This window comes from Manacus candei, unplaced genomic scaffold (genome assembly GCF_025592945.1).
Source record: "Manacus candei isolate 608988 ecotype Guabito, Panama unplaced genomic scaffold, ASM2559294v1 h1tg000023l, whole genome shotgun sequence".
NCBI classification, from domain to species: domain Eukaryota; kingdom Metazoa; phylum Chordata; class Aves; order Passeriformes; family Pipridae; genus Manacus; species Manacus candei.
Window position 1 is genome coordinate 9,034,191 of NW_026138071.1, and position 18,854 is coordinate 9,053,044.

The 18,854-nt window shown below is 36.5% G+C and overlaps 1 protein-coding gene across 2 annotated transcripts in view; it reads right to left on the reverse strand.

The window, feature by feature from the left end:
• Window positions 1-14,331, reverse strand: part of LOC127470840 (prolyl endopeptidase FAP-like) — a 40,905-nt gene extending 26,574 nt beyond the window's left edge. For both annotated transcript variants that reach the window (XM_051786812.1, XM_051786813.1), the window contains exons 1-9: window positions 13,930-14,331; window positions 13,578-13,662; window positions 6,853-6,948; window positions 4,840-4,934; window positions 4,658-4,732; window positions 4,414-4,466; window positions 3,247-3,319; window positions 1,469-1,589; window positions 752-906 (exon numbers count right to left, since the gene is read on the reverse strand). In XM_051786812.1, coding sequence (XP_051642772.1) covers window positions 752-906; window positions 1,469-1,589; window positions 3,247-3,319; window positions 4,414-4,466; window positions 4,658-4,732; window positions 4,840-4,934; window positions 6,853-6,948; window positions 13,578-13,662; window positions 13,930-13,935 — 759 coding nt within the window. In that variant the 5' untranslated portion in view covers window positions 13,936-14,331. The remainder of the gene's footprint in view (window positions 1-751; window positions 907-1,468; window positions 1,590-3,246; window positions 3,320-4,413; window positions 4,467-4,657; window positions 4,733-4,839; window positions 4,935-6,852; window positions 6,949-13,577; window positions 13,663-13,929) is intronic.
• Window positions 14,332-18,854: the final 4,523 nt, after the last annotated feature.

Consider the following 18,854-nt stretch of genomic DNA (forward strand, 5'->3'; position numbering starts at 1 on the left):
AACTACAGGAGTACATTCACATGATTGCAAGTGCTGTTTGATCCCAGCTGTTAAATGGTTGCTTAAACTGATTTCATGGTTGGTTATTCATTGCATACATTATTAGTGTTTCAATTCTCCTCCATGTGTGGTCTAAACCATCCAGTTTTACCTTAAGAGCTGTAACCCACCCAGCTGACAGGTGAGCAACTTCTTAAGACACATTAATATGATCCCTTCCAATCATATGAACATGACAAGAGTCAGCAGAGCTCTCTAACACATGCTGAAGAAATGCCAACCCAAAACTGTCTTGCCTTAGATCTGGCACTAGAAGGCAATTGAAATCCTAAGGCCCTTGAGATCAAAAAGCCCTATGAAGTATGCAAATAAACTGAAGCTGTCACAGCCTTTATTAAAAAAAAAAAAACAACTCATAATTTATTTACTGTAATGAAAAATAACAACTGCATACTTAGCACATCACAATAAATAAACTGAATTGAAAAAAACAAGGCTTGACTATGCAAACATGCACTTTTGCACAGGCTTTTTACTTGCATGAGTAATTCAATTTATTTCACTGATATTATATTTACAGTTTTGAATGTATGTACAGCTTTTCAGAACTTGGCCCAAGTTTGTTTTCTTTCATTTAAGTCACAATGGATTTAACTACTGTAATACAATAATTTCTTAAGTACAGTTAATTTTATCATTTTCATAACTTATTTCTCAACAGAAAGGAAGTCAAAAGAATGATAAAACATACCTTTGGGTATGGGATAATTATTTTTCTAGGATATTGGTCCTCACCAAAATATGAATATTCAATAACTGGTATGTCAGAATCATTAAATTGTACATATGCTAAATATTTTCCACTTGGAGACCACCACAGTGCATATTTTGTTGCTAGCATCTCCTCTGAGGAAAAACAAATAAAATAATAGTTTATCATTATAATCTATCTTCTAATCTATTTTAGCATTCTACTCAGCAACCTAGACATGTAAAGACAGTTACAATAAATAAATAACATCAAACATACCGCAATACATCTTAATTCTGAGAAGCCTTAAGAACTCTCAAAACAGGCATACAGATCCTATTTAACCCACTTGGGGTTTTCTTGTGTCCATGTCTTCGTTTTTTTTTTTTTTTTTAACTTTTTTGGATTCACTGAAGTGCCAAATTTCCACCAAAATTAAAACTCCCATTAAAGCTTAATTCACAGCCACTGCCTGTGCATCAGCAGGAAGCCAAATTTGTACAGTTCTGACACAGTTTCAGTAACAAAGACTCAGTAGTTTGATTACGCACTATGCATACAAAATTCAGCCATTGTACAGCAAATACAATAAGGAAATGGAGTAACCTAGGGCTCTAAAAAAGTATCATCACAGATATTTTGGAATGGATTGTGAGAGCTGGGTAATCTAAACAAAGCATTTATCATGTTAGTTGTTGCCCTTCAAGATCTACTTACCTTCATAGACCCAATCAGGAATCCCATTAAATATTTCATTCTGTTTTCCATCACTAGTTATTTTAATTGGTGCCTCTCTTGGACTTTGTTTCAAATAGATATCATTCTGATATACATACACCTAAAGAAGAGAAAGTATTTCTTATGAGTGTAGTCAATTACAGGGGTTAGATTCCAATCTTCTGCAGTCAATGCTCTTACATTACACAAGGACAACCTAATGAATACAGAAAGGGAAATAAATGCTACACTAATGGCCCTTGCAAATTTCTCAAGGGTAGGTCAGCAAATAAATTATACATTGTGTGTGGAAAATCATGAAAAAAAATTAGAACCTTTGCAACTCATTCAAATTGCTGTTTTTTAAGAGACCCTCAAACTGTTTTGTGACTTTTTCTTCTTGTTCCACCAAAAGTAGAAGATAAAAACAAATACAAAGTGACTGAAAAGAAAATAATTGGACTTTTCCAAATCTGACAAAAGGCCTACGTGAAGTGAGAAGAGGCAAAAAAAGGCTTTACTCTGTCTGGGCTCGTTTGTTCTTTTCTAGTAAATCGGTTGCCCAAAGAGAGTTCTTGTAAGGAATGCTTATCTTGGATATCTCTAAATGCAGGTCTTGGATATCTCTAAATTTCAATCAAATGAATTGACATGGGGTTAAGAAACCAGCACCAGAAGCATCAGCCTCAGAAAATCCCGCCTTTTTAAGCTGTAAGCACTTGTTAGCAACATCACCATAACATTTTAACTACTTTGTGCTCCCAATGAAAAACAAAGCAACCCCTGAAACTCTTAGATACAATACAAGGAATCATAGAATGGTTTGGGTTAGAAGGAACCTTAAAGATCATCTAGTTCCGACCTCCCTTCCATGGGCAGGGATACCTTCCACTGTGCTGGGTTTCTCAAGGCCCCACCCAGCCTGGCCTTGAACAATTCCAGAGTATTTTATAAAAACATCACAGACTATTATTACTAGAAAGATAGGAAACTATCTTCACTGTGCTCTGTCTTCAGAATTCTTGATAAAGAAAATAACAATATTTAATGTGAGAGAACTAATACTCTGGTAGAACACGAAAAAAAATCCTAATAAGTTTTCCATTCATATTTATCCCCCTGGGCTAAATATTTAGCCTTGGGTATTTTTTGAAATGCTTGAAATCTTTTCTCTTGCATATATATTTTGTCAATAGTGGATAAGCAGCTTAAAAAAACACTATTATTGGGCTGATGCTTTGGAATCAAGAATAAAAAAAGTTTATAAACTTGTTATGAGATAGTTCTATTACAATTAATGAGAAATATACACTTGGCTATCAAGGAGCTATTAAAAAAAAAGAGAAAGCAACATTGTTGTAATAAGAATCTGGCAGCCATTTCCTAGACTAAAAATTTTAGAACAGATTTTAAATACTGCATGTCTAAAGCTCCATAATAAATTCATGTGTTATACAGTGTCAAAGGAAAATCTATCAGTTTTCAGACCTTGAAACTCCATTTAATCCTATATACAATTATTTTGGTCAATTCTTCATAAGAGGCCAGTGAGCAAACTGAAACACATAACATAGCTGAGAGCATGGATTATCTTCTATTGAGACACAGACAAGTTAAATTTTAACAAGTTAAAACTTTTCTTTGTCATTCTTACTCACAACCAAGATTAATAAACACGAGCCTGTCAAAAATATGGCCTAACAAAATAAAAACCGAAGGCAGACAAATGTCTTCTAACCACACAAAGCAAATTCATTCTAACAATTATCTTTACTAACCAATTTGTGTCCAACGGGTGACCAGGATATATACTGAATTTTATGTGGAAGCTGATTTTCTGTCACAAAACCACTAAAAAAAGGAAAGAAATTGAGATGGCTTTTCGTGCACAGTGCAAATGGATCATTATACTGTACATTAATAAAAAATTCATGAATGGCTTTATTTTCTAACTGCTTATTGTTTCTCAAGCAATGCACAATTAAGGCAGGCAGAGACATGCAGGAACATGATGGTGTTCACGAATTCTGGCAAAGGCTTAAACTTAACCCTTTGAAAACTTATTCAACAGCCTAAGAAGCCAGCCTTATCTCTTTTCAAATGCTGCACATTTGAAGGAGTCATTTGCTCCACCTACAGTCTGCATTACAGTCTCAGCAAGTTATTGGGAAACGTGAGCTCAGGATACAGCATGCTGAGCCAAGCATTACAACGGCATTTACAGCATTTGTTAAGGATCACAAACCACATGCAGAACCTCTCCACTCACATTAGCCTGAAGCAACCTTTTCCTGTCACCTTGAGCCAACAGTTTCCTAAGAATGGTGCAGCTCAGGGCAGCCCCTGTTGCTCAGAACTAAGAAGCATTTGGTCACGCTGCTACTTATGGCATAAAAAGGTGACCAGGGCAGATGAGCACATGACCTCCTTTGGATTTGGGTGGAAAGAGGAGTGGTTTGGGGAAGGTCTTGGGAAAGAGGAAAAAAAAGAAGCTGTAAACTTTTGAGGAATGCAGGATGAACTGTCACAAGATCTCTGGAGCCCTAAGGGACATGTGAATATTTTAGGAAAGTTAAACACTGGATCAATGATAAAAAGAATGAACTAGCAGAAGGGCATGGAGACATCAGGTATGAGACTGAAATGGACTCAAGCAGCCAAGACAGGGTGGGTGAAAATTATGCCAAGAAGAAAAAAAATTAGAGCCTTGAGCAGTGAAAGTATTACGGCATGGAATATAAATCAATCCAGATACCTGGGTGAGTAAATGAAAAGAATGCATGATTTTCTTAGGGAACGTTTTTTTCAAGTGAATAAGTAACCTGATAGAGTCAGGCAAAAAGCAAAGCAGGGTGGTAGTCACTTTACTACAGTTTTTCAGCTTGCAAGCACAATACACTACAGTGTATTCACCATAGCCCTCTGTAAGAAATATCAGGCCTTACCCATATATGAGATCATAAATGTGGTATGATGCTGTATAAGAGTATCTCCACAGCTGCATAAATTAAGCAAGAAAACACTATTAGCTTGGAAAAAGATAATCTAATTACAAATAATCAGCTGCCTTCTCACAGCCTACCCCCATCTCAAGAAAGTACCAAAGTACCATTTATCTATGGTAATCACAACCAAAAAAATACTTCATTAAATGAAATATTTCATTAAGAGATATAGTAAAGTTATTACCTTTGAATAATTGCTTTCCAGAGCTATGAAATACTGGTCTGATGACAACACATAATTTGAAGCATTAACTTGTTTCTGAAAGATTGAGAAGTAGATTAGGTTCTAGTCTCATTCACTTTTAAACTGGTACTTGAAATGCAACTCCACTTTTCTGCCTTTTTATTAATTAAAAAGGTACATACCATTGTTCTGTTAGTCATGATGGTAGTTGCATAATTCCTTTCAACATTGTAAAGAATAATATCATCTTCTGCAGATTGATGTAGATACTCATTATCTTTATAAACAAGACAAAATGTTTGTTACCTTCACAGAAGTTACTACAGAACAAAGCTGTTTATCAATGTGTTCATACTCCTTTTAATGAATAGATTTTGAGCAAATATCTTTTGGTATCTAGATAGAAAATGTTTTTCTTTTAATAAGGCCAAATACAGAGTTATCAAGAAACTGTCTTCAAGGTTCTTGACTACCTTCTCTAGATTATACTCTGCATGTAGGATCAGCTACTTAACTTTTTAAGTAAATTCCAGATTTTATTCTCAGCAATGTCTGATCAAGAATGCCAGCGATAGACCCAATAGAAGGTCAGTATCAAAATGTAAATGTTTTAAAGAAAATGTTCAATATCTTTCCTTATCATTTTACCAGAACATTCTCATTTGTATATTCCACAGACAACAGCAGTACCATGTAACTGACATTGTATAAGTGACACTGCCCTTACTTACTCACGCAAGTTCTACAAAGTGAGGGTTGAGGGTCAGTGGCCTTGACCAAGAATGGAATTTAACCCTACCTGTGCTCGAGACCTGAGCCATAGGTTGGTAGAGAATAAAGATCAGAATTTTAGTTTCAGATTGCTATTTTCACTTCTATAAACAGAGAGAAGGAATTACATACTTTGTGTAGTTAAAGAGCAAGACTAACAGTTTAAAAGCAGCTTGAAACCTTGTGTGAGGTGCTCATTTTTAGGAAATTAGATCACCCTTGGATCTTTTGAGCACACTTCTGTGATTCGTGTAATAGCATTTGTGCTGATCTCAGACACCCTTAGGATGAAATATTCAATTTTAACTCCTTGTTTCAGAAGAGAAGTAGACATATGGAATGCTGTAGGCATGACTATCTATGGAATCTATGGCATGACTTTTGTGTGAGCTTTGTGACTGTTGAAAGCTAAGTCTAAGTGAGAAAGCTATAAAGAGGGAAGAAGAATATTAGGTTTAAGTGATAGGCAGCCTACATCCTTCAGACATTCAGACATAATTCTAACAAATTGTGACCTAATTTTTAAATCATACAAGTCATATCAACATACTTCAAATTGTTAATTGTAAAATTTTAACTGCTGCTAGCAATGTCCTATAAGGTTTCATTTCAGTTCTAAAATTGTGGGATAAAACCAGCTTGGTAAGAATCCAAGTGAATGGGCACTACATTTCTTGCTCTAGGCAGAGAACAGTAACTGCTTGAGGCAGCTCATCGATAGGAGTGATAGTGATGTGTGTGCTTGAAGGCAAACCAGTCCAGCTCCAGCCTTTCCATGCTGCTGCAATTCAATGATAACAAAACCGGTATTTCCGACACACACAGTCACATTTATCAGCAGCAATTAACTTCATGTCTTTGCCCTCTACCGTAAGGAACTTAGAAACTCAGCTTTGTTTTCAATGCAATGCCCTGGAACTCAGGAATTTCAGAAGTGAATGTATCTCATTCCTTAAATGAGATAAGAACAGTTGGGCTCATTGCAGAGCCAGGTACTACTGAAAACAAGGAACAGGGCCTGTAAGACAGAATACCTCAATCATTACAAATGGTAAGTGAAAAAATGCTGTGAAAAACATAAAAAGGAGATTGTTTAAGGAATGACTGACACGTTGACATATTTCTTTCACTTGCTGCAATGAACATGATAGTAAAAGAAATAAAACATTGAAGGCCTCTGTAAAATTATAGTTTATACTTGACTCAAACATGTCTGTTGAAACATCGAATACCTGGATTTTCTAGAATGACTGACAGAATAGTAAATTTCAACCGTAAGTTTTGACTAGCACATGGTTTAATTTCATAGTTAGGATTCATTCACAGTAAAGCTGGAGGAAAAATACATTTCTCAGTCTGTGTAAACCAGTCTGGAAATATATATTAGAAAGTCTTATCTATGTTTGAGAAAAGATTATGCTTACCTGACACCCAATATGGAAAAAATGTTTTATATTGGAAGTTTCCACTCAAATAATCCTCCAGTGTAAGAGCTCTGGGACCATCATCTGAGTTGACAACTAAGAATAAGACAGAAAGTTTCTGTTAATGGAAAATGGGAAAAAAAAAAAAGAAAAAGAAATAATTACTAGTCCAGTATTTCCTCTTTTCTATATTTAGTACCATGGAACAGTGAGGATACCATAATCCTGGAAACATGCAAAGAATAAGCACAGCAGAAAGGAAAGTCCTCTGTTACTGTTCTGATAAGGTCCTTTAGCCTCTGAAGGATTCAATTTTAGGAATACAAAATTAGAAACGAGTCAAACTGATTTATTTCACCCAGTCATTTATTCAGTCAAACACATTTATTTGTAGACCCTGTGAGTCCAAAAAAACCAACCCTTTTTCACACAAATGACAAATTAAAGGTTTTGTTTTTTTTTTTCTTTCCCCTTAAAGCATGAGTTTCACAAACTTGTAAAAACAACTATTTTAATCGGAACCTGCACATGTTCAGCAGATGGTCAAACAACAGGATGTGCCTACAAACCTTTACTGCTAAATCTCATAAATGCCTCATCAGCCATTGTTAGAGGACGGAGATAAAGCTTGCAAAATAATCCCCATCCACATATATTTCTCAGTACCCACATGAAAAAATCAATGTAGGTATGCAGGCAAAAATAATGTGAAGAAGTAATGAATGAGTGAACCCAAATTTGAACTTTTTATTTAATGCTGCAAAAGAAAATTGACAATGATTCAGGAGAGAAGAAAAGTACTCAGATTTTTGATTTCTAAGCAGGTCAGATAACTGCATTAAAATAATGCACAAAATTGTGACTGGTTTTGTGGTTTGGTCTATGTTTCTTCCCAAAACTAAAAACCTTAAGATAGGGCAGATTTTAAAACAAAATTCAAGGACAATCAACTGGATGAGGATTATCCTGTGCAGTTCCTGTGCAGAACCTCTGCAGTTTCCAAGAGTGAGAGTAGGCAAAATACTTAATCCTCAAAAGACACAGGAACTTTTCTGATAAAGGCCAGTTTTTAAAGTTCAGCAGCATAATAATGGCAGCTTTCAAGTCTAGGCATTCTGTATGGGCTTTTTTTCTCCTTTAAATTCAAGGGCACTTTTGCCAAGGTCTTCAGAGGTAGTGGGGATGTCACACACCAGCTTAGTAGATCTCTGCCACTTGCCCTGTTTGTTCCATCAGAGCTCTCAGATGACAGTCAGATAATCAAGATGACTCGCTGCCCTCGGGTTTCATATCATGCTCCATCAATTGCTCATTACAGCTGCCCCCTCTGTTAAGATCACACTGACTTCCTGGGAAATGTTTCTTCATATTATCTTCTATGGTACTTTGTAATGATAATACATATTTTTTTCTGCTAAGTGACTATTACTTACTGTAGAATACACATGTCAGGTTGACTGTTGACACAAGCCTTGCCTGCACTAATGAAGAAGAAAGCTGTCACAAGAAATAAAACTGAATGCCAATCCATAGGAAAAAACCTATCCATATAAACTCTGAGCTAGCAATATGTCCAGAAAATATCCCAAGAAGGTCAAAATGAAGTTAATTCCGCTTGCTAATACCATGACTGTATATTAGAGATCTTTGATACACTAATGATAAACATAGAAGATGGCAGACTCTTAAAAAATGCACAGAAAATAATTCCAAAGAAGAACCCAATTCTATTTATATTGAGTGATGATTAATTATCACTATCTTTCAGTTTATATTCTCTAAGTGAATAAGCTTATTAGCAAAAGAAATCTCCTGTTAAGATCTATTTCCAAGGTTGTGTGTATAGGAGGCTTAAATTTGCAGTCCTTCTTCATACCTTAATCTGGTAAAATTTCCTTGTTCCTTCTCTCAGTTTAAGAGGATTTTGCACTATAAAGACAAGCAATAACACACATTTGTCACCACTGGTCTAATTTTCACAGCTCTAATTTAAACCTTCACTCTGTTAGCTATCTCACCCTTACATACTTAATATTCTGTGATGATTTATTATGACTACTAATCATTTTCAAAATGTGTCCACTCAGCTCTGAATTTCTACCACTGGACTGCAAAAAAATCCAAACACAACTATTTCTCACTTGAGCACTTACAATTTTGAATGCTGGTTTCTAGGCAACAGAAGATATCAGTAGCATCTTTAATATAGTTTCCTACAATTGTTGCCGATTCCTTCTTCTGTAATTAAAGACTTGTTCAATAACAGTACCCAAAATCTCTGCTCACAAAACAGATGCTAACATGAAAAGTACTTTACATGTCTGCAACACTCTATAGACATTAAATTGGATGGCTGTTGGCAGGCTTGGTAAATTCTTTCATTGTGGTTTGTTTCTCTATAAAATAACAAAGATGAAAAAAGATGCCCAGGGACAAATAGGAAGCAAAAAGCAGAGCCAACCACTACAGAAATGAAAGCTCACCAAATTTCAGCTTTGCTCGCTTCCCTTCACCACCCTGCTGTCTCAGTTTTAATCCTTTGTCGTCCATTTGCTCTCATTTACAAAGTGCAGCTCTGTATTTTTCTGTGCACTCAACTGGTTGTTTTGCTTCACAGTGTAACTTGCTTTATATATTCAGTGATCATAATTACTCACTCTTGCATTTGAATGTATTTGACTTACATATATAACTGTGATGATAAAAGTATGTAAACATCTAATAATTGCCTCTGGCTTTATGCAGATAACTTTACTTTTCAGTTCATTGTCATGAGAGAGCTTAATAAAAAACAGAAAGCAAAACTTTCAATTATATTAAACTCACATTAACTTTATGCACACCAATCCATCACTGTGAAATTCTGTTTGTATTATGAGGATTATTCCATTTCAAAGACTGGATGTGGGTAAACCAGCACAACCCTTGTTTTAGATTTCAAATGCCTACTGGCTTATTCCACAACATGTTCTAATGTGCATCCGAATAAATTGTGTCTACTCCTGCCAAATTAAAGCAAGTGTACATAATAATCTGAAAGTATTCTTGTTTCTGTATATGTTATTTTTATATATGTAGTTACATACATGTATTTTATATGTATTTAACATATATGTATTTTATTTAGCATTCATTGCCAAACATCAATTAGAGGACTAGCCAAAAGAAAACTGGTCAGCATGGTATTACAGTCATCATACTTTTTTTCTAAGCATAGACTTGGAGAGGTGAGATTGTTGGGGTAACCCCTTTTAAATTAGTCCTAAACTAGAGATTTTATTCTGCCACCAGCATGTGAATAAGCACAGAAAATTAACAGAGCCTGTTTAGATTAAGCACTTAATTCTAGTTTAAGAATCAAAGTAATGTAGAGTTTCTTCAAAGCACTAGTTAGATTTTGGAAGAAAAGGCCCACCCAGTGCCTCCTAGGAGTATTGCCACAGACTACAGTGAGCGCAAGTACAGTAGACTGAAATCTGTTAAAGTGCTAACTCATCTTAATACTGGTTTTTATTACTCTGTTCTAATACCCTATAGCTCTATGCCACTAGTGTGCAGATCACTGTAGCAAGGTTTACACTATTATATCTGAACCTGAACTTGTTGCTAAGACTGAATCACCAGAGCGGTGGAGGCACTCTGTCATGGTAATCTATTGATTTTCAATTGCAAGAAACTTCAGCAACTGCAGAGAGTTTATTAACTCTGATTTTAACATGCTAACTTTGACAGACAGCCAAGAAGATGAGATTTTCTCTTTATTTCTGTCTTCAGTCAAATATCCAGGCATTTTCAACTAAATATCCAGGCGTTTTCAATTAGAAAGCAGCAACTAACAGCACCAGCTCCAGCTGGTGCCAGCAACTGAATTCCTGGCAGCAAGTACTTTTCTTCCCTTCCACAATGATGGACACAACCTGGTTTGACTTGGCATCAGAACACAGGGAGTCATTAATTGAATCAGAAAATGGATTTGGCTGATGTGTAGCAAAGAACAATACCACTTCCTAAGAACTGGCTGCTCACCCCTTCCTGGCTGAGAGGAATGCCCTATCACCTCATCTGAGATGTCGGTGAATGAGGGACTTGGTCTCAGGCCTAGGCCAACCATACACTGGGAACAGAAACAGACAGACATGATTCTGGATATTCATTAAAAATAGCAAAAGAGAAGATTAATTTGGAGCCTAAGCAATGCATACGGTTGATTGTAACTCTGCCTGTGGTTCTGCTATAGCTTTTCCACTGCAAACTGATATTTTTTTCTTGTTTATGCTGCAGAAGAACAGGACTAGGTACACCAGTGTACAGGTGAAAAGAACCTTTCCGAACTATTGGGGTTTGGTGATCATAGCTGGATTACCATAGTCAGGTAAATCACACCACATGTACTCAAAGACACATCAAAAAATGGTCAGTAATTTCTTAGGCACAGAGGCCAATTGCTATACTGAGATTGCCCACCTTGCTCTTCTGAGGCCCACAGAAATTGTGCAATAACTGCAAGTATTTCCCTCTTAATATCCTCTCCAAACAGAAAACTTTTTTCCAGTATAACTTTTGAGAATTTTTGACATTTTTATACTCTTGCATGTTTAAGCCAAAACCAGGTATCACATTTTGAGAAGTTTGAAGAACATGAAATAACTAGAAATTTTGCAGACAAAATCATAACTCAATACTTCCAGTTCTTTTAGAATTATAAATGACATTTTCCTTTGCTTATTTCTTAAGCAGAAATTTATTTGTTCTGTGTCTATACACTTCTCATATGCAAGTAATTGTCTTCCTAGATTGCCACATCCTTTCAGTTAAGTAGTGGTAAAGGTGGAATGTACAAACAACATTCCATCTATGTAGCCATTTCCTGTCTGTCTTCAACTTGCAAAATTTGTAACTGTAAAATTAATTTATATTTCTTCTATTTACAGCTGATCAGTAGACAACTAACATTCAAAAAGGCCGAGGCATTCAAACAGATAACTGCAGCACTTACAGTTCCACCTGAGAATAAGAAGCCATAATGTGACACGCACAATATAATTGTGCATTCAACACAATTGTCTAAAGTGTGTCAACAATTGTCTAAAATGCTCCTTCAAAAGCATTCTGTGAAGTATGATAATTTCTTTATCATCCTATGTGAAGTAAGAAAATTTCTTTATTATCCTTATTAGCTAAACGTGATGTTTAATATGACTGGTTACTAAGTCACTATTCCAAGAAACTATAGAGATGACAAGAGTTCTTCATAATTGCTCAAGTACTGAAGAGGCCAGTGAGCTGTATTTGATAACTTCAGAAGGGAAAAATAAATTCACTTCCTCCTACAGTACCATCCATCATCTTCAGCAACTTCTTCAGGCTGCCAAACTGATCCTTGGTCTCCAGGCTCTTTGTTTCCTCACTATTCTTTTTTTGTTTAAATCTCATAAAAATATTCTGCCCTCCCTGTCTTAACATGCAGGCTTGGTATGGGTTAGTCTGACCCCATACCATACATCTACCTAGTAGTGAAAACTCAGATTTTGCCATGCTCAAGGTAGCCAAAAAATCTGACACCCCACCACTGATAGTCAAAGTCCAAACTATCACTGTGAGGTGGTTATGTCTCACAGAACTGCATACCACCTTGGTATAATCCATCCTCACGTTCACATGCTGCACAGTAGCATCATCCTTAAGTGCTTCAGAAACCTCCAACACTTCTCTCAACAAAACAACCCCTGATAACCATATTTCACAGAAATATCAGGTAGGAAGGAGATTTCACCTTAGACAAAACCTGCATATTAAATATAGGACTTAACTTTCACAAGATTAAGCAGATGGTTGATTTAATAACATTTAGTTGTAAATACAAAACCAATTTCCTTATCTCAGTCACCCTGCCCACACATGAACAGAGAATAATAATAGAAATAAAACTCTTTAAATAGATACTCTCAGTCAAATACAACCTTTTTATTACAATGTTAATTATTTCAGAGGCATTCAATTAATCTGCTATAGTGAAAGGGCCATGTAAATACTTGTATTGCTCCTAATCCCCCTCTCATAGAAAAAATTACCATCAAGTTAGTGCCACTCATGCTCAAAATTTCAAACCTCACTTACTTCAGACTTCACCAGAGGACTCAGCAGATCACACTGGGTTGATTTAGATACAGCTGGCATAATAATACTAGAGCAAACTATCCATCCATATTTTATACAATGCTGACTTTAATTTTCAAATACAATCCTGAATATATTCACAAATAATTTATCATACCCCACCTACAACAAAATGTTTAACTTGTAATTGGATGCAGAACTTCTGTAATTATTACACAACCATTTAAAACCAAATACAAACTCACCAAGCTAAAGAAAATTACTAACAGTTTGTGAGAATCTCCTAACCCCTAACAGAGAAAATTACATAATATGAGGAGATCTGAGAATTATTTTTGCAGTCCTGACTAAGAACACTATACATCATGCACAATAAAGTTAATTTCGGTGCTTTTCACTTCAAAGAGTTCCTTGTTTCAACATCTGCTGGCATTTCAATTTCACCTTCAGGATATTTCAGCTGTCAGTACATTTCTGTAAAGTGATAAAGCTGGAACAATTCTGACAGGACAATCCTAAAGATGATTTGATGAACTTTCGTGAACTTTAGAAGTCACAGTAGCTAAACATACTGTGTTTTACACTACATTAGATTAGAAATGCCTTACCTCTTGATGGAAGCAGTATAATACACATAAGTAATAAGGAAAGCAAAAGGCATATAACCACACCAAATATGATTTTTAGCCGGGTCTGCAGAACAGAAAAAAAAAAATTACATTTCTAATATTGCCTGAAGCACACTTCTATGGCTGGCAAATTAAATCCTCCCACTCTCTAACTGCTGTAATCCATCCAAGCAAAAAGCAAAAACGTCCCTGCAGCACATATGAAAAAACTTCCCTTTCCTTTTTCTTTAAAACAAACATTTTCATATCAGAGCCTGGCCTTGTGTAACAGCTGACAGTTTAAAACAAAAGATGTAAATGTTATCAGAAGTTGAATTCAGAGCATACAGACCTTCATTTTCCTGCCGTATTCTTAAAGAATGTAAATTCTCTCTTCTGGGTGTTGGTCAGCAGATCTAGGAGACGAGTTTGAAAAGGCAGTGTCTGTTTTCACAGTTGGAGGCCAAACCTCTGGCAGACTTTTTTTTCCTACATACTTCTGAAAACTGTGCCAAATTTCAAAGGGTTTCCATAAAATTAAAAACACACTTCTGGGGAAGTTCTTGGACCAGAAATGGACAGTGGGTGGCTATAGGGGTGGTGATTATGTACTTCCCATCAATGTGAGCTGTAACCAACATCTGCTTACACTAACTTGAGGTTTTATGACTCATCAGATGCTTGACATGCACTGTTTTTCTCTGAAAAGTTTCTGCTGTATTTTTTGGCAATCTTCACATTCTCAGGACATAGCCATGACCTTATTTCTGCTCTCTACAGAGAAATTAAAATAGAATTCTATAGCTTGTTTATATGTAATTCACATATGTTTACTTTCTGAAATAAATTATAGTGCAAGAATGCAAATCAAGCAGCAGAAACGGATACTGTTAATGTCTTCCACATGTGAGGAGAATTACTGTTTTTGCCTGAAAACTATGCCCTTCTATAGGTTACGTAGGAGAGCTTAGAGAACTAAATACATACTGGCCCAGAGGAAATTCTGAAATAGTTCTTAAACCACCAATTGCACCTATTTTATTCAGCCCACTCCAACGCGGTCAGCTGAAAACTGGGAAAAATCCGAAGACCGCAGTGTCAAGTTACATAAACCATCCCTCAGCAGAGGGGGGAAACGCTCGAAAAGCGAAGTATGCCGTGCTCATTACACTGACTTTACCCAAATATTCTAACTCGTGGTGTGCCTCGGAGCCGGGCCGGGGAGCGCCGTGAGCAGCGGGGCACCCCAAACCCCGCACTCCGAACCCACAAAGCCCCAACCCCACCCCCGCACCCGGGGCTGCCCTCGGGCGGGGCCGCGCACGGGGCGGGGTGAGGGGGAGCGGGGCCCCCTGGCGGCCAACAGGCAGACAGACAGACAGACACACGCAGAGACACACAGACACACACACAGACATATACGTAGACATACACATAGACACACACGGACACAGACACACACACGGACACAGACACACACACAGACACACACACACACGCACGCACACACACACACACACACACACAAACACACAGACACACACAGACACAGACGCACACGGACACACACAAATGCACGCACACACACACACATAAACACACACAGACGCACATAAACACACAGACACAAACACAGACACGTAAACACACTTAAACCCGCACACATAAACAGACACAAACACAGACACACAAACACACACATAAACAGACACAGTCATGCAGACACACATGCACATAAATGCACAGATGCACACATAAACACACAGACACGGTCACACAAACACACACAAACACACACATAAACATAGTTACACAAACACACATAAACACACAGTCACACAGACACATAAATATAAACACACACAAACACACATAAACGCAGTCACACAGACACACATAAACATAGTTACACAGACACACAAACACACATAAACACACAGACACAGTCACACAGATACATAAACACAGAGACACATAAACACACACATAAACACAGTCACACAGACACATAAACATAGTTACACAGACACACAAACACACACATAAACACACACATAAACACAGTCACACAGACACATAAACATAGTTACACAGACACACAAACACACACATAAACACACAGACACACAGTCACACAGACACACACATAAACACACAGACACACATAAACAGACACAGTCACACCCACACATACAGAGACACATAAACACACACAGACACACATAAAGACATACGCACACACACATGCACACAGACACCCATGCACACACATAAATACACACAGAGACACACACAAACACACAGACACACATAAATGCAACATACATACACACATAGCCACACATGCACGCACATGCACAGAGATATGCATACATGCACACGCACATGCATGCACACACATATACACACACACACAGATACACACACTCAGTTCACCTCTCTCCCCAGTTCTTGTCACAACAGCAAAGTACAAGTTAGATAAGATAAAGTGTCTAAGATCCATCCTGTTGATATAAGCCATGCAGGACAAAAAGGCTGGAAAGGCTAAAATGCATTATTCCTGATACAGTGTATATTAAGGGCAGAACTGAGCTCAAACGCAGTAGTTTTCCTAATAAGACAGTACTGCAACTACTCAAAATTTCCATAACAGAAAAGAATTGTGAGAAATGTATTTTTCCCCATGTAACTCATGGTTCATATTCATATTTCTAAACTGATACTTATTTCCTAGCATTCTGTGGTTAATGCCATTTGTATTTTCAATAACATGGTTCAGAGAAATCTGTTTGTTTCCTACCAACATTGGTTATTTCTGACAACCAGAACATCACAAAACTGCAAATGTAGGTTTTGATCAGCCTAGTTTTCCTTTCCAAATACGCAGCTTCTTTTAATGAATGCACAGTTAGAGAATGCTTCAAAGGAAGTGATTCAAACTCATATGATCCAAAAGGCTTTGCAAAATGACTATATGCTGCTTCATACTATGTATTTGTCTACTCTGGAAGTCTAATTATCTAGCCATGTGCTTTAGTAAGATTCACAATAGTGGCAGTGTTAGAAGCAAAACAAAATTTACCTGTCAAAGAATGATATTTACAAGCTCTGTCATTTGGAGAAATGGACAAATTATGGAACAACAAAAAAAATTCAGTTTGGTCAGCAACTATACAAACAGTTATGCAAGTACTCTAAGGTTACTAAAGTATTTACATTTCACAAGTGAGGAAATGAGATTTACAGATGTAGGCTGTGCATTACATGAGACCAAAATTAGGAAGAATAAGCAAAATACAACTGAAGTGGAACCAGTTCCTAAGTAGCCACACACATAGCCAGACGAATTCACAGTGACTAAGTTTTTCTTCTTTCCACATCTGAGAACAAATAAAGGCTGTAAGTAGAAAATACAATCATGATTTGTCACACTGTCTGGAGGACTTTGGGTCCATAAAGGCAATAAATGCAGAGGTAACTAGCAGATAAAATATAGCAATTTAGCTTGTTTTTTACAACTTCACACTTCCTGGATGAACAATATAGGTGTGTTTTACAACCCCACTCAGAGACAATAACTTGACTGGAACTTCCTCATCCTACACACCAGCAGGATTCGAGGTTCATTAGAGGTTATGCTGAAGTGAGATTGTGCAAACACTCTTTAAACTTTGGTGACAATGTAGCCGAGTTACGCCAGGAACTGGAAGTATAACAGCAGCATGCAGGTGAACTACAAGTAGCCCCGGCATGTTTGTCGTACAGATCTGTAGCATATATGCAGAAATTCATCTTCATATACTCTTGTTGCTTCAGTACAGGGAAGCATTAAAAGCTCAGACAGCAGAAAATCTATTCGGCACGGAAATTTATTTGATCGAAGACCCAGCACCAATCTATGTAATTATATCATCTTTTTACCAGGGTTTTACACTTCTTTAAAAGTACTAAATAAATTAATTCAGACACTTGAAAATGCTACGTACAGTGTACATGTTACATTTATGTAACTGTAACAACTTGTTAATATAGAAATCAAGAGATGATCTGGATGATGATTATTTCCCAAGACAGATTATTCTAATAATTAATTTAGTATATTTCATAGCATCTCATCAGATTCTGAGCACTTGAAGAAAATACCTCTTAAATTACAATCCTGTGTAATCTATCAATTTCCCACATTTTTAGATAGTCACATTCTCAGACTAAGTGCATTTGTCCTGCACTTAATGCTAAATTGGCATATTCTAAAAGTAGCCAAAGGCTCAGTATTAAGCAAGATACTACTATACAAGAAAGATAATAAGATTTTCTAAGAATAATAATTACATGAGGAGAATTTTTTTAACTGATAAATGTTGGTTTATCAGTTAATATGTTGAATAATGAAGTTGGTGAAGATTTCATATTTATTCTACTCTGCACAAAAGGTACAAATATAATTATATGACTCAATACCCAAATGTAAAACACATACACTACAAATTGTTTACACTCCCCATCTCCCAGTGGTGTTTCCTGTTTTAGTTGTATCATTCAAAAATACCTGTGGAATTGCTGTGTCTTGAAACATCTTTGCATATATAATCTCAACTCTCAATACTTCTAGTTTTTTTTACAGTTGTAAGGTAGTAGTTTATGTGTATAAATCACTGTTATGGAATAATTTCAATTTATACACAGACCACAATTTCTATAGTTTAAGCACATTCTCATCTGCAAAACTGCTATAGTGAAAACTCATCAGTGTGTATATTTATTTCATAATGCTATGATTTGTTTATAAGTAAGTAGCTAATCCCAATATGGCCTGAATTAGCTTGGTGATGTCTGAAATGTACTTCTCTTCAGTGAGAAATTTGGCTTTTTCTCCCCCCACCTGAAGCAAGGCCAGAAATATGAAAAAAACCCCACAAACCCACCCCAAATCTGGTTCTGATGCAAACCTGAAATCAAATCTGATTTTAAAACTGTACAGTATTTATATCACTTTTAAAAATGCAGAGCAATTACAGATCTAGACATAATAAGATTCTTTTTTTGGTTGGGATATACTTTTCAACTATATTCTAACTTACAAATTTTACCTGGGGCCACTGAAGTGTTTACATGTCCTTGCCAGTATACATACCACTTTATCCTGAATTTGCAAAGCTGACTGTTGTAACAACAAATCTTCCTTCCATTGTTCAATATCATACTTACAAATGTGGGGGAGTAGGCTGGGGAATCTGTCCATGAGATAACTACGAAGGCAGATTATGCTATTTTTGC